Source organism: Neovison vison, chromosome 7 (assembly GCF_020171115.1).
Source record: "Neovison vison isolate M4711 chromosome 7, ASM_NN_V1, whole genome shotgun sequence".
NCBI lineage: Eukaryota > Metazoa > Chordata > Mammalia > Carnivora > Mustelidae > Neogale > Neogale vison.
In genome coordinates this window covers 168,796,278-168,822,030 of record NC_058097.1, presented here as the reverse complement: position 1 = coordinate 168,822,030, position 25,753 = coordinate 168,796,278, and the positions used below count along the sequence as shown (strand labels likewise).

Here is a 25,753-nt window from a genome sequence, read left to right as displayed (position 1 = left end):
TAGTGTTCATTACCCCACTATATATCTCTCTACCAACATGAGGAAGAATTAAGTAACCTGTCACAAAAGAGGAAGCAAAGGGAAGAGTCTCTCTCCCAACAAGGTGACCTTTTAATGTCAGAGGGAAAATGGGCTCAGTATTTCAAAACCAACCTTATACTTACATCATGGAGTGGATAGGCAGATGAGTAAGTATTAGAAGTTAGCAGTCTTTCAATCCCAAACTTTTTCTTCCCATCTTCTATGCCAAAAGGACATCGTGAGAGAATGTAATAAACCTATGAGGTAAGCGTTACACACACATTTCAGAACTTGATGCTATCCACATTTTTTTTTCCCACCCCAATTTAGCAATGGCCAACTTTGTCTGAATGTAGATACAGACTATGATTACAGAAGGAACCTTCCCTCTGTTGTTTGAGGGAAGATGGGGAGGGTGAGCTTGTGTGGAGTCTGTAGGTAGGTTAACTCCTGGGTATGAACACTCTCCATTCCTTTGGGGAGAGGCAGGAGTGGATCACGATTTATTTTGCTTCTCCTGTCCCAAGCTCCTCTGGAAGTCTTATGCCAAAATTCCTACAATCAGGCCTTCAGGTTGGGAGTGTAATATCACCACTAACAGTTCGTCTGGGGGAACGTGGGATAGAACTGATACTTAGCTGATTACTTCAATTACTCTGAGGATTTCTGCAGGCCCCCTTCCTGACACCTGAATTTATTAACACAAGATTACCATGTATCTACAGCTACTTTGCAATCACCTGTCTCTTGGCATTCAGTTTTTTCCTCCATGTAATTTGGGCTTTGGTGTCCTCTGCTTCCATATTCCTGCCATCTCAATTCTACCTGCATTTTGTTTTCCAGCAACTTTTCAGAATTTCTGCTTTTCTGCTGAATTTGGTCTTTTCAGCACCGTTCTCGATCTATTTCCCTTACCCCCTTTTCTTACATCTCCTATGTTAAAGGTTTGTTGGCTGGTGTGCTGGTTGTTTTCGAATCACCACTGGCTAATATGGTAACACCTTTAAGTGCAGCATACTATTTTATGCTGGCAAACATATCACAATTTATGAAAGCAGTTTTAATTTTTATCAATAAATAGATACTTATTATCTCTTTGTTATATTATAGATATTATTTATTTTATATACTTTGGATTATTTCTTTAGGAAAGAGTTACCAAAATTAGAACTCTATCCTAGGTATTAACAAAGTAGAAAATTTTACTCCACCAGATACTGAGACTTATTATGAAGCCATGGTTTAAAAAAATATATATATAGCACGGTATTGTCAAATAGAAACAAATCTGGACTTAGAAAAGATATTATGTGAAAAGATTATAACAAGGGGGAGAGGGAAACTATTGTAAAAGGGAGACCTGTGAACATCTGAAAAGTCAGGCAGAAAGGGACTTTTCTTTTTACTCATTCATTCATTCATTTATTCACTCACTCCTTCACTCATTCACTTGGGAGAGGCAAGCCAGGTTCAGGGAGTGTCCTTCTTTGTGGTAAGAAAAGGCTATTATACATGCCAGTGTTGCCTAGGGTAAGGGTACAACACAGTTTAGGTTCCTGTGGGAGCAAAGTTTAATTAATGTTAGGTCAATTCAGCAAACACATACTTAGTTTTGATGGATGGGTGGGGATAAAGAGTTCAGCTGGCCGTTTGTTAGACCAAGAGTGAGAATACGGAGGGCCTGTTTGATTCTTATTGCTACAGACTAATTACAAAAGGGAGAAATTACAAGGCTAATTATAAATTTAAAAGAACTTAAATTTCTCTGGTGCCGAAATGTTGTTCTCAGAGCATTTCCTTTAGGGAACTTGTAAGTATAAATTCTTTCTCTCTGAGGGGTTTGAAGTGGCGGAGGGGTGGGAGGTTGGGGTACCAGGTGGTGGGTATTATAGAGGGCACGGCTTGCATGGAGCACTGGGTGTGGTGAAAAAATAATGAATACTGTTTTTCTGCAAATAAATAAATTGAAAAAAAATTCTTTCTCTATCCTTCTGAGATTTATGTAAATCTGCAGCAAAGCTAAATAAGCCTCTTTACAGTTTACAACCCAGGAAGTGTTTTTCCTTAAGTTTTCTAGGAGCCATCCCTTTTAAATGTAAACATGAAGCAAGATAGCATCCCTATCACTCCGGCTCTACTGGTAAGGTAGCTTGCGCACCTGACTCCAACCTGTAACTACTTGCTTGGCATAGAGATATGAGAAGCTTAATTTTTTTCTTGCTTTAAAAACAACTAACATAGATCGACACTTCTATTGCCACGTGAATTTATGATAAACTATGTGGCAAGTATAAACTATGTGAATTTATGATAAACTATGTGGCAATTTGAAAAGTCAAATGGGAGATGGGGGCGGTGGTTATCCAGGAATACTCATACGGTGGACGGTAGTCCTTTACAGGAAACAGTTTCCCAGAATGAGAAGAGTGGGGGATTTCTTTAACGGTCCCTGTTTTCTAGGACTCAGAACTGAAGTAAAGTTCAACATTGTCAGTATCGATACAAAAAGAGACAAAAAGATCAAAGCTGCAGAAGTGGACCCAGAACTAGACCTATGAGTATACAGAAACTGGAGTATGACAAAGGTGGAACTGAAAATGTTTTCAGTAATTGTGACAAACTGAATGATCACACACGCAGTGGGAAATGGCACCGCGCACAAAAATGAACTCCAGGTGGGCACTAGCTCTCCATGTGGAAAGTGAAATAGCACAACCTCTAAAAAATAACATAGGAAATTAACGCCATGGTCTTGGTGGTAGTTAAAAGATTAAGAGCATGATTAATAAAGAAAAGGCTGAGAAAGTGGACTACGGTAAAATTAAAAACATCTGATTAGCAAAAGAATCCATTAAAAGAAAGAAAAAGGAAGCACGGATAGGAAAAGATCAGTAATGTATATAATAAGCAAAGGACTCATAGGAATACATGGATGATTTCTACCAATCAACCAGAAAAGACCTAACTGAGAAACAGACAAAAGACTTCACAAAAGTGCCTATCTAAATAAGCCACAACACATCCAAACACACATTAGAGAAAGGCAAATTAAAACCATGATGACACATACACAAATAAACTTCAGTACAAAGTAATGAAAATGAATGCACAAAAACTCACACAAGAGTTAAATCACCCAAACGAGCATTGAACCGAAGAAGCCCGAAGACTCAATATATATACTGCATGATTCCATTTTTATAAAACGTAAGTCCGCTTCTGCTGAGGCCGATGGGAATAGTGACTGGGAAGTTAGGAGGGCTTCTGGAGGGCTAACAAGTTTGTCTCCTTGATGTGGGTGGTAGTTACACAGCTGTGTAAGCTATTCACTTACATCTTGGGGGCCTACCTCTATTCATACTATGCCACAATTAAAAAAGAGAGAAAAAGAAAGATGGGTAAATTCTAATGTTAAGAAAGATGTGGAACATGGAGCACTCTCCTACATCGTCACTAGGACTCTAAACTAGCACAACTTTTTGTTAAGAGTGACAGTGCAATATAAAATGTTTTTACGTGTGTGCCCTTAGATCCTGAAATTTTGTATCTGGTATCAATTTTGCAGAAAAATTTACATAAATGCTTAAACATGTAAGTACCAGGCTGAAAACTACAGAAAAGTTGGGAGTAAAGTTAATAGCTGTCAGAATGGGGAATATATGTACATACTAGATATTACAAATATACATCATGAGGCTCAGATGTCAGATGTCATGATGGTTGTGAAGATGCTTTGAGAAGTATGAAATTCAATACCAGTGTAAGATGCTCTTGGAATACTTTCAGTGTGTACGTACATAAACTCAAGAGTCCTGGATGAGGATAGGAAGGAATGTTAATCTCCCCAGTGGCTTCTTCAACAGAGCAAAAATAGTTCTGCTCCACTGTGAAGGAGGAAAAATTTCTGTTTTAATGCTGAATTAATCGAAGGCATCCATACTCTTTACACAGAACAAGTAAAGAGAAATGGATACTGATATGTCTATACCTCACGAGGGTCCTAATTTGCTCCTCCTGGTTCACTGGCCTTTCCTTAGCTGCTTTTTAACATAACAAGTCTATCCAAAGTACTCTAGAGTTTGCAAAGTGCTTCACACAGAATCTTTCATTTGACTTTGACAATAATGCCAATATGGACCATCATTATCTCTGTCTTAAGAGAGGTTATCTCATTGAGAAATCAGCAGTTATGACTTGAAATCAGGTCTTCTGATTCCATGTCATATGCTCTTCATTCCCTTAAAAGTTGCCTCTCAGGTTTGTAGTTGTAGTCATGGTGGTGGTATTTTATTTCTGTTAAGAAAAAGGAGAACACTTTTGGGTTTGTAGATTCTTATTTTTATATGTAAATCCTACACATTGTATTTTGTTTAATATTCCTGTCTGTGATTAAAAAAAAAAAGACTGAGAAACTAGAAAAATGATTATTTCAAAATCCTTCTTAAATAAATACTGAAGAGTACTGAACCTAAAGGGAATATGGTCTCAAATCCAGAAAGAGATTAAGTGATCTCCAGGAGGAGGGTCCTGTGATTGCATGAACCTTGGTGATCACATTCATAGGCAACAAGGAGAAGGGGCACTAAAGAACCAGAACTTTTTTCTCCTCTAAAGTCAGGTCAATAATAATAATACCTAACACTTACTAAGCACCTAGTATATCCAGATATTGGTCTTTCATACTTTAAGTCATGTAATTCTCAGAGTACCCTATGAGGTAGACTATATTCCTATCTTAACACGAGGAAACAGTGGTAGTGGAAGCATGAGTCTTTTGGGGAGAGGCTTTTCATGGGAAACGTAAAGATGCTAGGACTACAAATAGAGAGGAAATATTATTATTCTAGACTGAAAATGGTTTTAAATGAGAGGAGAAAGTTTTGAGGTTACTCAAATGCTTTCTCTGTATAAAGAAATTTTAAAATTCCATTTTCATTTGAAATGGCTAATATTCATCCTGCTGTGCATTGTGTTTATAAAACCCAACTCTAAGTTTATAAAACCATTTTACAAAGAATGAATAAAACCTAAGCCCTGGCTCTCAGTTAAGAGTTTTCCCCAGTATTACATGAAGCCTCTATCTTAACTATGTCTGCACTGTCAAACTTTGGTGTTTAAACAAGCTTGATAAGTCAGTAGGGGAACAGATTTACGTGGTCCTGATGGGCTTTTGAACCTGCTCAACACCGCCATGTACTTATCAAATTGTATGCAGACACACAGTGCAGACAAAGCATCACATATGTATACACGCACAACTACACAAGCACACGCAGGCACACATGCCTCACTTCAAGGGATGTGACCAAAGGTCTTCTCTACCTACAATTCTGTTTCTCATTGAGGATGGAAAGAAGCTTGACTCGTCTTCAATGAGGAAGAGTTCCTGCCGATGTCTGGTGAATTGAGCAGTGAAATATTCAGGACGAGGGTGCCTCACTTTCTTTGGGAGCTTCAGAGGCCCGAGCATATAACTAAAGGGGATATTCTCAGCTGGAGGAATATCGCTCTCTTTAATAGGCATTTTGATTCCCAACACTTCAGCGTAAGTAACCAGTACCTCCCAAGGGGCATGGATCTTGACAAAATAAGTCCTTCCATCTTCGGAGTTCTGTCGAAAAAGGAGGCAAAATAACAGGCAGTATCGTGATTTATTTGATACCAATATGATTAAAGAAACAAAGTTTTATAAAATCTCAAACAAACTAATGATGTCACGGAATTTTCAATTTATTGAAAATTTTCAGCAACACTTCTCGAGGAACAAATGCTCAAAACACATATCTGTGTATTATATTGACATGTGTGTGTGTGTGTAACAGAGAAAGAATATTCTAAAAAATGTATTTTTTTTTTTTTTTTTTTTTTAAAGATTTTTTATTTATTTATTTGACAGAGAGAAATCACAAGTAGATGGAGAGGCAGGCAGAGAGAGAGGGAAGCAGGCTCCCTGCTGAGCAGAGAGCCCGATGCGGGACTTGATCCCAGGACCCTGAGATCATGACCTGATCCGAAGGCAGCGGCTTAACCCACTGAGCCACCCAGGCGCCCCAAAGATTTTATTTATTTAGTTGAGAGAGAGAGAGACAGTGAGAGAGAGCACTAGCGAGGAGAAGGTCAGAGAGCGAAGCAGACTCCCCATGGAGCTGGGAGCCCGATGCGGGACTCGATCCCGGGACTCCAGGATCACGCCCTGAGCCGAAGGCAGTCGTCCAACCAACTGAGCCACCCAGGCGTCCCTCTAAAAAATGTATTTAAGAGTCAAAGTACACTAGCCCCAAATCCACAGACACATATGGGATTCTGGGCAAACTCTAAAGTTATTAGTAACTAACCATGAGCTCAGAACTGTGCTTAGGGTATATGAGGGATACATACAAAGTATAAGACACACTTACTTTTCTTCCCCAGCTATACCTAGAGGAAGCACTTTTAAGTAATAAGGGTTCAGGACACAGGAGAATGACCTAGTTACACATTGCATGGTAGAAAACACATTTATTAGTTTGGTAAAAAAAGATAAATAAGAACTAGAGAATACTGGAGTTTCATGGACAGTTGGGGATCCAAAATAGGTCTTTAAAAACCATTTTGAGGGTAATTCTAGAAAACCAGAGCATGGCAAGAGAATTAAAAGAATGAAAAAATTTGCCATATTCATGAGGAGAGAAAGTCAACTTGGCTTACATAGTGGGTTGTGTTATAAGACAGCCAGGTTAACTAGAGTGCGAGATAATAGACAGCATTAAAAATGAGGCGTATGGAAAACACTTGTGTCTTCACTTTCTTTGCACCCTGAGTAGAATTATGTCTGTCTATTTTTACAATGTTCCACTCATCATCTTACATTCAGAGTGCTGACCTACTTATTTACCGAGAAGACCACAGGCCCTACCTCTACGTATCTGTAGCCAGAGAAACTACTGTATCACTCCCAAACACGAAGTCCATCTGGTCAAAGGCTGTAGAAGAAAATGATGCTTTAAACACCAAAACTCTAGTAAAAATTAACAACTACACCTACCCTTTTGTCTTCAATTTCCAACTCAAGACCTGTTTTTCTAAGATTTTGTTCAAATTCTTTTCTCCTTTCCTATGGAAAAACAAATCAATAGAATTATTTAGGACACTCCTCTTTGCCCAGTGACAAAACAGGCTTATTATTCCAGATGGTCCTCTGCCCCTCCCATGGTTATTCATAGAAGTATTTTATGTATTACCTGCATCTTAGCACCATGGCCTGCTATTCACCTGTGCTAAAATTCACAATATAACTATAAAAATCTAACATATCTAGGAATAATTTCCAGGAAATGTGCAGGACCTCCATCTGAAAATACGTGCAAAACTTTACTAAGTGAGATTTTTTTAAAACTTGGTAAACAGGGAGATATCAAGCTCCTAGTTAGGAAGACTCGGTGTGACAAACACAGCAATACTCTTAAAAAGAAATGATATATTTAACTCAATTTTAAGCCAAAATATCATTATGACTTTTTAATCTTTAAGGACAGAATAGCTTCACTTAGAAAAAAAATTAAATTAAATTAAACAATCATTACTTGTGGGCTTCAAACAATGCACTGATTGTTGAAAAATCCTTTGGCCTTCATTATAATTAAGTGTGAAGGATTCTATAGTTACTGAAAATTTAAAAGCCTTTATAATGATAATATAGAATGTTTACCTTCAAGTGGATAGGTCTACCTTGCTCTGTCTTCAAACTTTACAAGGAGTAAAAGATAATTTAATGTCCTCTTTTTCTTCATTTGCAAAGTTTGCTACAGATGAGAAAAGGTCTGATACTGATACAAAGTTTCCTCTCCACTACCCCTTCCTAATTGCCCTTCTTTTATGTTATCAGATTGAGGCAAACAGCAAACTTCAAGAAGATCAAAGAAAAAGAGGGGGAAGGGGAAGGGAACAAGGAAAAGTCAAGGAGATATTCAAAATACTCTTATCAGAACTGAGAAAGCAAACAACTCTTTCATTCTAGTAACAATTGCTTTTCCAATTTACATGGCTGCCAATTCTCTGAGTTCAACAAAAGTGAAGATGTAATAGGACAGTTGTTGATGGACAATTAAACACTACTTTTATGATACACCACTATAATCTGGAGAGAGAATTCAGAAGTCCAAAAGAGATTAAAACTGTTTAAATAATAATCTTTCTATTTCAATCCACTTATTTATCTGAACAAGTTTAATTTATACTACCATGTAAAAACAAGAGAGGAATATAGTTGAAATTGAACCATCTTACTTGGGAGATAATTGTTGTTTGTCTCTAAATAAAATATATTTAAAGCCCCTCTGTCCATCTCATTAACTTATGATGAGTTTATTTTTCTGTTTGATGATTGTCAAATTTTATACACATTCATGATGCTTTATAAATGACCCTGCCATTGCACTACTGGGTATTTACCCGAAAGATACAGATGTAGTGAAAAGAAGGGCCATCTGTACTCCAATGTTTATAGCAGCAATGGCCACAGTTGCCAAACAGTGGAAAGAACCAAGATGCCCTTCAACAGACGAATGGATAAGGAAGATGTGGTCCATATACACTATGGAGTATTATGCCTCCATCAGAAAGGATGAATACCCAACTTTTGTAGCAACATGGATGGGACTGGAAGTGATTATGCTGAGTGAAATAAGTCAAGCAGAGAGAGTCAATTATCATATGGTTTCACTTATTTGTGGAGCATAACAAATAGCATGGAGGACATGGGGAGATAGAGAGGAGAAGGGAGTTGGGGTAAATTGGAAGGGGAGGTGAACCATGAGAGACTATGGACTCTGAAAAACAATTTGAGGGTTTGGAAGGGGTGGGGGGTGGGAGGTCAGGGTACCAGGTGGTGGGTATTATAGATGGCACGGATTGCATGAAGCACTGGGTGTGGTGCAAAAATAATGAATACTGTTATGCTAAAAATAAAAAATAAATTTAAAAAATGATATATTTGCACAATTGTTTAAAAAACTCAAAACAAAAGGAACAGTTTAAAACTTAGACTGTTCTGGTTAAGGGATATAAAAACATTTCAATGTGTATTCATATATTTGTTGCAGCAAACTTACAGATGAACAAACAAAAGACTCCCAAAGGTAAAACATTTATTTCAGGAAAAATTTAAGTGGCGAAAATGGGATGGAAATTTGAAGTAAAGGAGAAAAACAAATGATGTAAAATTTCAAGTGCAGAAGAAAAAAATGAATTATGGTGGGTATCAAATTTCCATGATATTTAAGTTCTATGGGCATATGCTAAAAAGTGGTTTAACTGGACCATTAGCAACACAGTTTAAATTACATACTTTGCGACTTCCGAAATGTAGGATCAGTAACTGTAGATGAGGAAGACCTATAAATAGATCAGGATTTGAGGAGAGGTGGAGGATGTTCAGGAGCGCATTTTGGACCTGCCAAATCTGAGAGGTCTATGAGACTTCCAAGTGGAGACAAAAAATAGTCATTTGGGAGAGAAGAATGGACCGGAAGGTGAACTTCAAAATTCACACAGATGTGGTTTTACAACTGCCCGAGACTGAATGTGTCATCAAAGAAACGCGCGCAGCATGGGACAAGAAGAGGATTATGGATTGGACCTGGAGGCACCACAATAACAAAGGATCGGGGAGAGGAAAAGATTGAGAAGGAGCAACTAACAAAATAAGGGGACAACTAAGAGGATATGGAGTTGTGGAAGTCAGGTGGAGAACATACATATGAGAAGGGAATGAGAAACTGTGGCACCTGCTGCTAATAAGTCAAGTAAGATGTGGGCTGAGACTCTATCACTTACTTTATTTATATGAAAATGAGCAGAATGGTTGGTGAGGGCCTGATGGGAATGGGTGTAAATGGGACAGAAAAGAGATTTGAGAAAAGAATAGTAGCTGGCAGGGAAACTGAGATCGAGTGAAGGTTTTTGTTCTTGCAGAGTGGGAAAGGGAACTGAATAAGGAGGTGAAGCATGAGTGCAGAGGCGTGGCTGACTCCACTCGGCTGGGGTCCATGGGTACAGACACGAGCTAAAATCTGTAATCGAACCGTGTGTCCTTTCTGCCTGGTTCCGGTACCCAGTCCATAGAAAGGTGAGTTTAACTGCAGTTGCTGTTTTGCCAAGGAAGCACAATGAGAGGGGGCGGGGGTCTGAAGGCAAACATAATAGAATGATTATATTCATTGACCCTGAGATTTAAGCTGGATCAGCATAGGAAAGCAGTGGGTAAGGACCAGCAGTGAAAAGGGGATTATGGTAATTGTATCTTATCTGGTCCTGCTTGAAGGAAGGGTATTGGTCAGAAATATTTGAGGGGTTGGTCAGATAGTTGCCCGGAACAAGATGATAAAGTCTTTTTTTTTTTTTTTTTTTTAAATTTGACAGAGCGAGCACAGGCAGACAGAATGGCAGGCAGAGGCAGAGGGAGAAGCAGGCTTCCCACCAAGCAAGGAGCCCGATGTGGGACTCGATCCCAGGACGCCGGGATCATGACCCGAGCCCGAAGGCAGCCGCCCAACCAACTGAGCCACCCAGGTGTCCCAAGATGATAAAGTCTTGAAGATATTAGTAATGACAAGTTCTAGGGAAGTGAATGGCGGAGCCAGAGACTAAGATAAATGGAAAGGGAGCTCAAGGAAGAAAGTGGATAGGATCCTAAAACAGTCATCTATTGCAATCATCAGTGTCTTAAGAGGAATATTGGTGGAGAGAATGAGAGTGAACTGGGAGTTCAAACTGTTGAGAAATAAAATGGAAGACTCAGGGAAAGATTATTAATGACAGCAAAGCAGAGCAGTGATTCATCTGATGGGAGTTAGAGTTGGGAATTTTAGGGATAAGGTAGGAAGAACAGACTGTAATCAACAATGAGGCAGGAGGAAGGCAGGCATTTACTCAGCTCTAGAAAAAGGTCCCATGAGTGAAAACCAACCACTACCTGAGAGGACTCTTGGAGAAGGCAGTGAACCTCAGTGAAGAGTCAGGTTTCAGGGGGACATTTAGAGAAAACGAAAATGGTAATGGGGGTGGGTTTCAGTGGTCCGATGGAAGGGCTTCCAGGGAAAAACGGTGGAAGAAAGGGACAGGGTCTTATGGGATAATACCTATTTTTTTTTAAATTTTTATTTTATATGATATTTATTTCCCATGTAAGTAGTTAGCAAATGTGTTTACATGTTACACATATGGACTCATTTATCAATTCACTATTTCAAATATCTAATATTTATAGAGCATTGATACTGCCCCTGGTGCTTAAGGCATCTGGGTATACAGCAGTGACCAGGACATAGTCCTCAGTCTCATGAACTTACTCTGTGGTGCTGGACACAGTAAACGAGTTAAACAACGAATACCTATAAGCTCAGAAACTGATGTCTCATAGTAAAGAAAACAGGATAAGGAATCTCGAGCATAATGTGAAGGCTATTTCAGACTAAATGTATGGATTAGCCATACATTTACAAAATGAAAACTGCCTGAAAAAAAATGAATATCATATTCAGACATATACCTCAAATTGTGAAGTTTACATTTAATACTGTGGAGTTACATTAAAAAGTACCAGTCCCTTGGAAGAAGATAAAGAAGATGGGGTTCAAAAAAGTCCAAAAAAACCCCAAATTGACTTTAGACATCCAATCCATTCTTAGGTTTCTGACCGAGTCTCAGCTTTCAGGAACTTTTACAATTTAATTCCATGGGAACAACCCTGTTGAACTACAGAAACTGCTTCTTTTAATGATTCTCATTTCTCTCACCTACGTACTTACCGCCTTTAATTCCGCTTCTTTCTTAATGTCATCAACATAGGAGAGCACAAAATCAATTTGCCTAATCCCGTCTCGGAAGAAGATAGAATCTTTGCTTTGTTCATCCTTTTTAAACTGCAGGAGACATGAATGACACAACTCTGACAGTTTTATTTTCAAATGGCAAAAACATGAAAAGAATTAGCTAAAATTTGGTTTAATTTTTTTTTTTTCAGTCCTGAAATGGCAGGTGAAGACAAATCACCAGAATTTTTATCAACAGATTATGTTTGTTTTAGAAAGTGAAATTCCATAAAGAATATATATATATAGATAGATAGATAGATGTATGTATGTATGTATGTATCTATCTATATATATATATGAAAGATTCAAGAAGGCTAAGCATTTCCCTACTGCAATTATACCAAAATATAAAATAAACATATGTATACACTGATCCCAAAATTCATATTCAGAGGGAGCCTTGTTATCTTTATTAAAACACATGCCAATTAGTCTGACAGATACTTATGTTCACACACTACTTTGGAGGTATAATTAACTATAGACCAATTAATGCATCTTGCTCTAAGAAAATTAATTGATGACTCATGCTTATACTATTTTCATAAAACTGCCAGTTTCCTTAATTCAACTTCTGAAGGGTTAAAATGAAATCAAGGTGCAGTTAAAAATTAGAAAGCAGGTAGCTTGCCAGCTGAGTTTCCTGTAAGTAAACTAGACTCATGCAGATCTCCTTTCAACACCAATCCCTACGTGAGCCAGAAGCCATCCTTTGCTTAAAATCTCTGTTATTGGGGCGCCTGGGTGGCTCAGTGGGTTAAGCCGGTGCCTTCGGCTCAGGTCATGATCTCAGGGTCCTGGGATCGAGTCCTGCATCGGGCTTTCTGCTCAGCAGGGAGCCTGCTTCCCTCTCTCTGCCTGCCTGTCCATCTACTTGTGATTTCTCTCTGTCAAACAAATACATAAAATCTTTAAAATTCAAACTATTTAAAAAAAAAATCTCTGTTATCAACTCTCTCATTGTAATAGTCAGACTGACAAATTCAATGTTCCCACGTTGTATAGTTCATTAATTCCTTCACTTTCAGAACCATAAAAACACGAGAGAGCTTCAGAAGAAAAGATCTCATGTTTGACTAGTTTGGCTTTCCTCAGCTTATTTGTAATATGCAGTATGTAATATTTGGAATATCCCACATACAATACTTAGAATGATGCAAATAGATGATGCAGTAGGTATCAGTGATCTCTCTAACCCTAAGATGCATAATTTAACATGGGAAATTTTCCAAGTGCTTCAGCCAACTTGTGAATGGAGAACTGTATGTTTTTACATTTCATAACTGGTGTTTATGTTAGTTTAGGAGTTTCTCTTATGGCACTCTATGCTGTTTTTCATCCAAGGCAGGCCGAGAGACCTCCCCTAAAAAGGAATGGGTACAGACCCATTCCTTATACAGTCACATATAAGACAAAAATCTCATGTTTGACCTGGTCCTTGAACAAAGTCACTGTATTTTATCTGAGTGAAGGCAGGGTTGATGTGTCTTGGGAAGAACTAGCTCCCAATGCGCCGGAGGAAATGAGTGTGAAAATAAACAAAGAAACAACACACATCCAGGGACTCTCCAGTGTCAGTATCAGAATACAGTAATTCAAATGTTATGTCTGAGTTCTCTGTACCCTAACAAAAGATGCATAATCATCTCCCTTTTCCTAAAAGAAAGTAAAAGAATCTGAGAAAACTCACTTTTATGTTACCTCTTAGTTTATATAAATCACTACAGGAAGGAAAAGCAATAAAACAAAAAAAACATTTGAGCTCTTGTAGATCATCATAATATTAGCATATTCTATGAAATCCACCAAAACTCATGGAAGCCAAACTGGGGCAGGGAAAAAAAAAAGACTAATTGGACTACACATAATCAAAGCAAAAAATTATAGGGAAAATAATTATTTTGCTCTTAGTTTTGTAAAGGCTGAAATTTGCATGGTAGAGATTATTTTTGAAACAATATATATTTACAAGTGCTTTTATTGTTTGGCAAGCTAAATCTAGGTCCACCTAGAAGTTCTGATGACAGAAGACGTGTACATAGAAATCAACAAGAATCACACTCAAGAGTATTTAACCACTAGGGAATAAACGAAGTAACTAGAAGAATAGTGACTCTAATTTTTCTGAGTGTTCAGTCAAAATGGGTATATACACTTCCCTTCTGAAAGCCAAATGCTACCTAGGAAAACCCAAACTTCCTTCATTATGTCATGCCCCAATATTAACAGTAAAATGTTTAAAAATATGGAGAAATCACCATTAACCTTGTCAATCACCATGAGGCACATGACTTAGTACCATTAACAAAATACTGGTTGAAGAAAACTAGGGGAGAAAAGCCTGATAACCTTCTTACATATAACTGAAGGCTATTAAAAAAATCATTCTTCTGTTTTGCTCAAGACATGACAATAAGATAATATTTTGCAATGTGTCTACATATCTGTGTTTATATTTGATTTGTTCTTAGAAATGCCAATTTATAATAAGGCAAACATCCGAGTGCCTTTTCTTTGAATGAGGTAGTTATTCTAAGTTTCATAGTCCAGGATCCCTATTGGGAGCTCATAAACTTCTAAAACTGTAGGCAAATTGTGTGTATGTGTGTATATGTATCTAATATATATGTGTGTGTATGTGTGTATACATATGGAGATGCCAAATATAAATATATATTATATATAATATTATAATATATATTAGTATACATAATAACTAGAAATATGTATACACACCAAATATATATTATATATAATATATACATAAATTATATGTATATGAACAGACACACATATACATTTTTTAGAAAAAGGGTCGACAGCTTTAATCAGATCCAGAAACAATTAAGAATCACCATTCTAAGATCTCAGTTGCCTGGGGACTGGGAATCAGTGGCAAAGTTCCCCCAAATCACAGGTATACATTGGAATAAAAGTGACTGGGGCTATCACTGCAGCCAGCCAAAGCATAAGCAGCATCATTCAGGGCTTGTTTTACCATAAGACGTCGCCTCAGGAACAAATTGAATCGCTTTGCAGACTGTGAAACAATCAACAGAAAGTTAGCAAATTCTGCCTGACATTAAAGATCTCCAAAACGTAGTCATGCAAATACACAAACCTTCAGTATGATCACTCAAGTGAGTGAGTGTGTGTGTGTGTATGTGTGTGTGTGTGTGTGTGGCAATTAAACCTGAAGGGTGGGATTAAGGAGGTCACATGATATGATGAGCACTGGGTGTAACACGCATCTGATAAATTATTGAACGCTACATCTGAAACTAATGATGTACTATATGCTGGCTTATTGAATTTAAATTTAAAAATTAAAAATAAAGTTAGAGGGTGGGAGAAGCTAGTGAGAGGGAAAGAAGAACAAATATAGGAAGAAAACAATAAAGAATAAAGGAAAGGGGGAAAAGAGATTTCAAGGTAAATTTATCTAAGTTACTTATACAGTAACTTTAAGTAATATGTATTTGTGGAACTGAATTAAGGAAGAAAGGAGAGAGAGAAAAATAATGAAGGAAAACATGAGAAGGATGGAAAATATTAAGTGTGCCCATATAAAGCAGGCAAAGAAAGTAAAATCAGTACAGTTCTACTATATGGTATGGAAAGTTCACCTCATAGCATAAAATATTTCATAGCCTCCCAAAATACTGGGGTAAAGAAAGGGAAAGACATTTGGTTACTTAAATGCTGAGCTGTCTTCAATCTTCAGTCACTATGACTGTTATTTATTTATTTATTTGTTTATTTAATTTTTTAAAGATTTTATCCACTTATCTGGCAGACAGAGATCACAAGTAGGCAGAGAGGTAGGCAGAGCAAGAGGAAGGAAAGCAGGCTCCTTTGAGCTCCTGTTGAGCAGAGAGCCCGATGCAGGGCTCGATTCTGGGACCCTGGGATCATGACCTGAGCTGAAGGCAGAGGCTTTAACCCACTGAGCCACCCAGGCGCACCTATGACTGTTATTTTTAAAACACCAAGGCAATTACCTAAAACATCTGGGAAAATCAATAATATTTTTTTAAAGATTTTATTTATTTATTTGACAGAGAGAGATCACAAGTAGGCATAGAGGCAGACAGAGAGAGAGGAAGGGAAGCAGGCTCCCTGCTGAGCAGAGAGCCTGATGTGGAACTCGATCCCAGAACCCTGAGATCACGACCTGAGCCGAAGGCAGCAGCTCAACCCACTGAGCCACCCAGGCGCACCTATGACTGTTATTTTTAAAACACCAAGGCAATTACCTAAAACATCTGGGAAAATCAATAATATTTTAATAATATTTTAAAGAAAACCAAACAATGGCACAAAAAGACAAGTGCTATGTGTATTTTATAATACAGTGAAATATAAATACTCTAATAAAACTGTCGATAAAAAGTTGTAGTTCTCGCCATGGAAAAAAGTTTTGCTGAAACTGTTATTTTCTTACAATAAGCTAGACACCTAAGCAGAGGTGATTGCTGCAGTGAAAAATCCCTGCTCTACAAACCAAGGACCAGCTATGTACAGCCAAGTTAATACCACTGTTGCTTAAGAATACCGCTGGTTGCTTAATAACCAGAAGGATGCTGGTTATTGCATAAAGCATATTTTTTTCTATTTTTTAAATCCTTTTATTTTTTAGATTTAAGATTTTATTTATTTGTCAGAGAAAGAGAGAGAGCACAAGCTTCCGCTGAGCAGGGAGCCTGATGTGGGACTCAATCCCAGGACCCTGGGATCATGACCTGAATAGAAGGCAGACACTTAACTGAGTCACTCAGGCATCTTGTATAAAGCACATTTTAAACTGCATTTTTCTGCTGGGCACTCTGATTTTCTTAGGATCTTTCATGAGATCCACAAGTTAGTTATTCTCAGATGTTTTTTCCTAAATTTATCACAGAATCATTAAGGGAAAGGAAAGAGTTGTGCACTAAAGGGTCATGCAGGACCACATTATAACTTTCAAGGGCTCTGTCTGACCTATTTGCTTTCTGTGGGCTCCTTCCACCTTTAAAAATTTTTTTTTCAATTTAAAAAGAAATAAATGAGGGGAACTTGGGTGGCTCAGTCAGTTAACTGTCTTTTTTCTGCTCAGATCACAATCCTGGGGTCCTGGGATGAAGCCTAGCTTCAGGCTCCCCGTTCAGTGGGGAGCCTGCTTCTCCCTCTGCCCCTGCTGCTCCCCCTGCTTGTGCTCTCTCACTCTCTCTCTCTGACAAATAAATAAGTAAAATATTTAAAAATGTTTAAATAAATAGAAGAAATAAATGAATATACATATGTATGTGTGTATATATTTTTTCATATATACATATATACAATTATATTTATGGTTTTTATTTAAAGAGTATATTTATTTTATTTATTTGACAGAGATCACAAGTAGGCAGAGAGGCAGGCAGAAAGAGAGGGAAGCAGGCTCCCCGCTGAGCAGAGAGCCCAACTCGGGGCTCGATCCCAAGACCCCTAGACCACAACACAAGCTGAAGGCAGAGGCCCAATCCACCGAGCCACCCAGTTGCCCTTTTATGGGTTCTTTTTGTTTAATTTTTATTTTAGAAGAAATTAAAATTAAAACATTTCCATGGGCTCCAAAAAGTGTCGTAGGCCCGAGTAGGCACAGCGCCCACAGTGCCTATACCATAAGCTGGCCCATGGGACGCCTGGGAGGCTCAGTCCGTGAAGCATGTATCTTTGGCTCAGGTCATTATCTCAGAGTCCTGGGATCCAGCCCTGCATCAGGCTCCCTCTCAGTGGGCAGTGTGCTTCTCCCTCTCCCACTGCCTTTCCCCCTGCTTGTGTGTGCTCTCTCTCTCTCAAATAAATAAATAAAATCTTAAGTTGGGCTTAGGGTCATGAATTAACTAAGTACCATACATTTAAGACTTGCTAAGAGTGCAGGGTTTAAAAAGTTACTCAGATGATTGCTAAAAAGCCTTCTTCAATAAATACATCTAATACCAAGTTAGTTTGCAGCTTTCCCAATACATCTCTTCACAATATAAAAGCCAATGGGATCAATACCAGCAGCTGACCATGAAAACATATTGCCTCAACAGTTAATATGTTTTAAACTTAATTTTTTTCCTTAAGATTTTATTTGTTTATTTGACAGAGAGAAAGCACAAGTAAGCAGAGCAACAGGCAGAGGGAGAGAGAGAGAAGCAGGCTCTCTGCTGAGTCGGAGCCTGATGCGGGGCTCGATCCCAGGACCCTAGAATCATGACCTGAGCCGAAGGCAGCCGCTTAACCAACTAAGCCACCCAGGTGCCCCTAAACTTAATTTTAAATATATTATAAGATCACCAGCAAAGAAGACTTGATCACAAAAAGATAAAATTATGTTCCAGTGATAAAAATTATAGAATTAATAACTTTGTTATAAATTTCCATCATGTGCTAAATTATGTTTAAATGGGTAACACGGAAACTAATGAAAAGGCCTTTTTTAAAATCAGTGCTATTTCCTTGTTACCTTAGTAGCTATTTGATGTATTTATTTCTGGCTTTCTTCAAGCACTGAATTTTTTAATATAGTAAATCATTTAATGTATGCAGTTTCTTGCCTTTTTCATAATATTACCATAATATTAAAATAAACTTTCATATATTATAAACTTTTCATAAGTTTTCCCGATGTAATTTCAATTCATTAAATTTAATCTAATTTATTCATATGAAGACACTTTAGAGTCTTTCTTTAGGAGTAGTGTTGATAACCTGAATTACTGGAGCCACGTAGTAGGAGTTGTCAATGGCATCGTTCTCTCATTTTATGTAATTCTGATGACTCATCTGCATTCCTCTCTCTTTATGTATTTTTTTTCTCACACCCTTCCTTGGCCATTTTTGAATGTCTTCAACAGACCAGCTACTGACCAATAGAGGCACTACTCAGTGTGGGAGAGCAGGAAGCACTTGAGAAATTGCTGACTCTGGCTCCTGTCTCCGCTATTGTATCACTGGTGACAGAGGAGCAGGGTATGAAAGTCCAGTATCACAGACAATTCTGGTAAAAAAATACTGTAAGCGAATGAAAATCAGTACAACTCAGGGAGTTGTAAACAGGAAGCCATTCAGTGCTCTGAATTCCTAAGCAAGGCCAAGCCAGCTGCTCTTGAGGCTTTGATTTCACATTTAAATCTACATTAACCCTTGAGGTTAAGGATGGAGACACTCAATCTACAAACTACGAAAATCACTACTGAGTGGATCCTACACAAGTCCTAAATTTAAACAAAAGCCATAGCAATTAAAAACTAATTAAAACTAATTAAAAGCTACAATATCTTAATTTCTTTGTGCCAAACACTGGGTACTCTGTATGTTTAATGTTATCAGGTAGATTCTTATTAATTATCAGCAAATGGTAATAAAGACACAGAATCAACTAGGTACACAAAAGGCTTGCACACCCTTAGTGTTCACCCAATAAAATAATAAAAACAACAAAAATCAACTACCAGCAAATTCTTATGACACTGGTAAAATATTCCTTCTTGAAAAGTATGTTTGTCTAAATCCTAAACAAATTCTATGTTGTATCTGATAAGTTTTAATATTATATATATAAGTTTCAATTTAGTAAATGGAAGTTAATTTGGAGAATCCCCAGTTATGTGTAACCATATCTGGATATGCCAATGCTTGTGGATTGGGCAACAGACTTTGCTTTGACAGTATATGTATAACTTCCTTGAAGATTGCTTTGAGTGTATTTCATAGTCTCAGCCCCTGTGGTCTACATATTTCTATGCTTAAACTGTAGCTTCAAAATATACAGTAACAGCCATGTGGAATTTCCTTTCTATCTATTTTTCTAGTTTGAAATATTAAATGGGCTAATCAGACACAGAAATATTTGCATATACTTGCAATGGACCTTAAGAATGTATAGTGAAACACCAAGCTTTAATTAAGACTGTTCCTCAAAGACCAGCACATAAAAATCATAGAATAATTAACCATGTAGTAAAAAATTTAAGAAAATGGATATTTGCACATAAAAAGAGAATCCGACTTATGAGAAGAACCCTAGGAAAAATGACAAAAAATTCTGGTCTTACATGGCAAGAAAAATCAAAATTTCAGTATCTGAATTCCTCAATCAATTTCACCAAGAAGTAGCCAGTCCCCTTTTCTAAAAAAAAAAGTTACTTATTTATGTATGTATGTATTTATTTATTTATTTATGAGAGAGACAGAGAGAGCACATGAGCAGTGGGAGGGAAAGAGGGAGAGTGAGAGGGGGAATCCCAAGCAGACTCCCCACTGAACATGGAGCCCAACACAGGGCTTGATCCCATGTCCCTGAGACCATAACCTCAGACAAGATCAAGAGTCAGATGCTTAACTGACTGAGCCACCCAGGTGCTCAACACTCCTTCTATAAAAATAGGAAAAATAATGTCAATGCTCCCTCTCATTTGGTCATTTTCTTTGTTTTTGTTTTGGTGTGGTTTTGGCGGGGGGCAGTTTGTAGAAGAAAAGCTTTGGATGTTTTTTGCAAAAAGAATTTAGGATGCATTTTCTGGTGAAGGTAGTTCAAATATAATTTATTTTTTTCCACTCTGAAGACATTTGAAGTGATAGAACAGATCTCTAAAATTGAAGACATGAGAAGTATTATGACTTCTTGGGAATTCACTGTGAAATGGGATTTTATGACTCTCTAATCCCTTATACTTAAGATTCTTCCTATTTGTTTATCCATTGCTTTATGGGAAAGAAATTTTTGAAGTTAAAATGAATGAAATATATCATTTTTATCAACTATGAGTATATTTGACAAATTTGGTTATACAATATTAACTATAAATATGCAAAGCTCAATTTTAAATACACCAATGACACATTTGCAAAAGGCCCCCAAACAGGCAACTGAAATTCATTGCTGAGATAGACCAATATGCAGGGATAAGGTTGCTCCCTTTTTTCCAAAAATTCAACTAATATAATGTTAAAATATTCATTATTATTTTTTGAATAACATACTTACTTTTAAAAATTTTTTAACTAGTAAGAACATGTGTGTGTGTATGTGTGTATGTGTGTGTGTGTGTGTGTGTGTGCGCGCACATACATATATACATGAAATGTAATAATATAAAATGTCTGCTGATGTATTTATTTTCTGGCCAACATTATTACTCATTTCATGATTAAGCCTAAAATATATTTTGTCATGCAAGGGAGCTGTGTTAAAAAAATTAATTATTCCAGGGTGCCTGGGAGGCTCGGTGGGTAAGCATCTGCCTTTAGTTTAGGTCATGATCCCAGGGTTCTGGGCTCGAGCCACACATCGGGCTCCCTCCTCCACAAGAAGACTGTTTTCTCTCTCTCCCACGCCTCCTGCTTATGTTCCCTTTTTCACTGTGTCTCTTTCTGTCAAATAAATAAAAAATATTCTGTTAAGATTTTAAATTAAAAATTAATTTTAATTGATTAATTTAATTAATTAAAATAAATTAAAAATTAAATTAAAGAGAAGAAAGAGAATGAGTGTCTTCCTTCCCAAGGTCAGATTCAGGAAGTCTGTATCCCCTCCACTCAAGGTCATTGAGCCTCTCAAGAATCTTGTCAGTACATGATGCTCTCTTTTTATTCCCTTCAGTTCTATCAATAATAATTGATACATGAATACTATAGCTATACATAGCAGCGTTCTCTAGCACCCTATATTTGTAAAAGTTTTTTATTCAGACGTCCCCATATTATCCTACTCTGATTATGGCTGATAGAACCCTAATTGATACAGATTCTTCTTTTGTGATATTTCTGTGACATTAAAAGAAAATTTCCCTGGAGATGGTTGATTCCAGGACTGATACAAGGAATGAATAAAATGAGCTTAGGGCACACTGCAGTGCCACAAAGTAAGTAAATGCTAAAAACAAAACAAAACAAAATTAATAGGGTTAAGAAAGTTCCATATAGCCACAGTGACAACAATTTGAGCAAGAAAATAAATAAATAGTATTGGGTTTGTAACACAAAATAGAAAATAAATATCTATGAGTCCATCATGATAGAAATAAATGAATGAATGAATTGAAGATAAATTTTCCATACAGAAGAATTCTAAATAGTTCATTTACCCTTAAGAACTTGAAGCACAACCCCCTAGTCCTTAAGTATCGGCTTCATAGGTTGACTTTCTTCTAAAGAATATAGTATAGAAAGGGAGAAGAAAAAGAATAACTTTATAGCAGAGTAAAATTACAAATACTACTTTAAACCCGACAATCAGAGTTAACATCAAGAATGGTAAGTCATGTTGACAGGACATACACTTGATACAATGTGATGAAAATATCACTTAACTTCTATTGTCTTTCTCCCCAAAACACATTTACTCCAGTCTAATCATGAGAAAAACATCAGAAAAATCCTAATTTGCGGACAGTCTACAAAGTGTCTAATTAGTACTCCTCAACACTGTGAAGGTCATTAAAAACATGAAAAGTATAAGAAGCTGTCACAGCCAAGAGGAGACATGCCTACTAAATGCAGTGTAGTAAAAATAAATTCAAAATGGGTTAAAGACCTAAATGTGAGAAATCCTAGAAGAGAAGGGGTTATAGGAAGTAACCACTTAAAAAAAAAAAAAAAAAAAAGGAAATAACCACTTTGACACTGCTGTTGCAACTTTTTTCTAGCTAAGTCTCTTAGGGCAAAGGAAACAAAAGCAAAAGTAAACTATTAGGATTACATCAAAATAAAAGCTTCTGCAAAGCAAAGGAAAAATCAACAAAAAAATAAAAGGCAACCTATAGAATAGAAGATATTTGCAAATATCTTGACATATCTGATAAAGGGTTAGGATCTAAAATATATAAAGAACTGAAACTACTCAAAAAAACAAATCATCTTGGGGTGGCTGTGTGACTCAGTCAGTTAAGCATCTGCATTCGGCTCAGGTCATGATCCCAGGGTACTTGAATCTAGTCCCACATCGGGCTCCCTGCTCTGCAGAGAGCCTGCTTCTCCTTCTGCCTCTGCCTCTCTTTCTCTCTTTCTCTGTCTCTCATGAATAAATAAATTAAATCTTTTAAAAACAACAACAACAACAACAACAAATAATCCAATTTTAAAATGGACAGAAGGCATGAATGGACATTTCTCCGAAGAAGACATCCAGATGGCCAACAGACACATGAAAAGATGTTCATTACCATCAGGGAAATGCAAATCAAAACTACAATGAGGGGCGCCTGGGTGGCTCAGTGGGTTAAGCCGCTGCCTTCGGCTCAGGTCATGATCTCAGGGTCCTGGGATCGAGGCCCACATCGGGCTCTCTGCTCAGCAGGGAGCCTGCTTCCTCCTCTCTCTCTGCCTGCCTCTCTGCCTGCTTGTGATCTCGCTCTGTCAAATAAATAAATAAATAAATCTTTAAAAAAAAAAAAAAAAAACTACAATGAGATAGCACCTCACACCTGTCCGAAAGGGCTAAAGTGAACAAGACAAGAAACAACAGGTGTTGGGGAGGATGTGGAGGAAAAGGAACCCTCATGCACAGTTGGTGGGAATGCAAACTGGTGCAGCTGCTATAGAAAATACTATGGAGGTTCTGAAAAGAGTTAAAAAATTGATGGCCCTACCATTCCATAATCATACTACTATTTCCCCAAAGAACACAAAAACACTAATTCAAAGGGATACATAACACCATATTTTTATAACAGCATTAGTCAAAGATAACAGAAGCAGCTAAAGTGCCCATATATTGATGAATGGATAAAGAAGACGTGGCATATATATACGTTGGAATATTACTCAGGCATAAAAAGAATAAAATTGTTCCATTTGCAATGGCATGGATGGAGCTACAGAGTATAATGCTAAGTGAAGTAAGTCGGTCAGAGAAAGACAAATACATATGCTCTCAGTCATACATGGAATTTAAGAAACAAAACAAACAAGCAAAGGGGAAAAAAGAAAGAGAAACAAACCAAGAACCAGATTCTTAACTACAGAGAACCGACTGATGGTTTCCAGAGGGGAGGAGGTGGGAGGACGGGGGAAAACAGGTGATGCGGAGTAAGGAGCGCACCTGTGATGAGAACAGGTGATGTACGGAAGTGGCGAACTGCTATACTACACACCTGAAACTAATAAAACGCTGTATGCTGCCTATACTGGAATTAAAATAAAACCCTAAAAATAAATAAATAAATGCAACTTAGTATCCAGATGGGATCCTGAAATAGAAAAAAGGACCTTAGGGAAAAAATACAGAAATCCGAATAAAGTATGGACTTCAGTTAATAATAATGTACCAATAATAGTTCATTAATTGTACCATACTAATGAAAGATGCTAATAACAAGGGAAAATGGAAATGGGGTGTAAGAAATTTGATGTACTACTGTATTCACAGTAAATCTGTACATCTAAAACTGTACTCAAATTAAAAGTTTATTTGAAAAAGAAGCTTACTGTTTAATTTCCCAAACTTACTGTTTAACCAAAGACAATGTCATCAAAAAAATGAAATACCATAAATAATTTTCAAATCATTTGGAATCTAGAATTTTAATCACTAGCATGTGACATAATGGGGAAATTATTTACAACTCATATCACAAGCAGGAGATTAACAATAAATATGTAAACAGCTCCAAAAAAAAAGAATTCAAGAGAAAAAGGAAAACACCTAACAGTTTGACAGGAAAATAGACATAATCAATGAACAGAGTTATCCAGAAAAAACGAGGTAAAATGACCATCAACACAGGAAAAGATGGATGTCCCACTCATACTGAGAGAAAGGAAAATTTAAACCACACTAAGAGGGTGCCTGGGTGGCTCAGTGGGTTAAGCCTCTGCCTTCAGCTCAGGTCACGATCTCAGGGTCCTGGGATCAAGCCCGTATCCAGCTCTCTGCTCAGCGGGAAGCCTGCTTCCGCCTCTCTTTGCCTGCTGCTCTGCCTACTTGTGAACTATCTCTCCCTGTCAAATAAATAAAATAAAATCTTTAAGAAAAATAAATAAACCACACTAAGATGCACAACTAACTGATGGAGCTCCCAACAGCCACTAACCTTCTCAATGCCAGACAGGCGGAAATCTAAACCCGTGACAACACGCAGGCATCCTCCAACACTCGTCAGAAATGTAAATCATAGGGGAATTTGGCAATATGTGGCAAAATTACATATATGTTTATTCTTTTATGCCAGAATATTATCAAGACTGACTCTCAAGGGTATTTATTATAACAATATTTGTGATAACAAAAGATTAAAAACAACTCAAATGTGCATCAGTAAGGGGACTGAATGAATACACCATGCTAAACCCCCACAATGTAATATTACGCAACATACAAATGAATAGGAATGAAATCTACATACAATATTGCGTGAACTCAGGTTATGTTAAGTGAAAACAAAGGAAAAGACCGGTACATACAGTATGCTGCCTTTAGTGTAAGAAGTAGGAGGAATATAAATATACAGATGTATGTGTACACACACACACACACACACACACACACTTTATGAATGGAAAAGTAAAGGACACGTTAAAAGGATAACCCAAGTACAAATGATTACTTCAGAGGATTAAGAGGAAAAACAAGGAAGAAAATTTTCTCTGAAAATGCTGCGTTTTACAGTTTCATCCTCACATAGATTTACATTTGAGCTAATAAAGGTAAATCTATTTACTTTCTTCTTTACGCTTCTTGCTTGCACCAGCCCCTCCAAGTATTTCAAAGGACGTTCTAACAATACGTCCTCATGGTCAAATAGTTTGTAAATTTTTTAAAGTAAATTACTATTGTTCCATTATTCTTCTTAAAGAGTGACAGCAAAATAGCATAAGCTTTAGGTTCCATTAAACCTTATTTGATCTATGGCTTTCAACTTTGGAATCAT

The 25,753-nt window shown here is 37.2% G+C and overlaps 1 protein-coding gene across 1 annotated transcript in view; it reads right to left on the bottom strand.

Moving 5' to 3' along the window:
• The window catches only part of ANO5 (anoctamin 5), a 102,440-nt gene that overhangs the window by 54,876 nt on the left and 21,811 nt on the right, over positions 1-25,753 (bottom strand). The window contains exons 5-8 of the mRNA XM_044258970.1: positions 11,808-11,921; positions 7,046-7,114; positions 5,348-5,632; positions 165-278 (exon numbers count right to left, since the gene is read on the bottom strand). Of these exons, the coding sequence (XP_044114905.1) occupies positions 165-278; positions 5,348-5,632; positions 7,046-7,114; positions 11,808-11,921 (582 nt within the window). The remainder of the gene's footprint in view (positions 1-164; positions 279-5,347; positions 5,633-7,045; positions 7,115-11,807; positions 11,922-25,753) is intronic.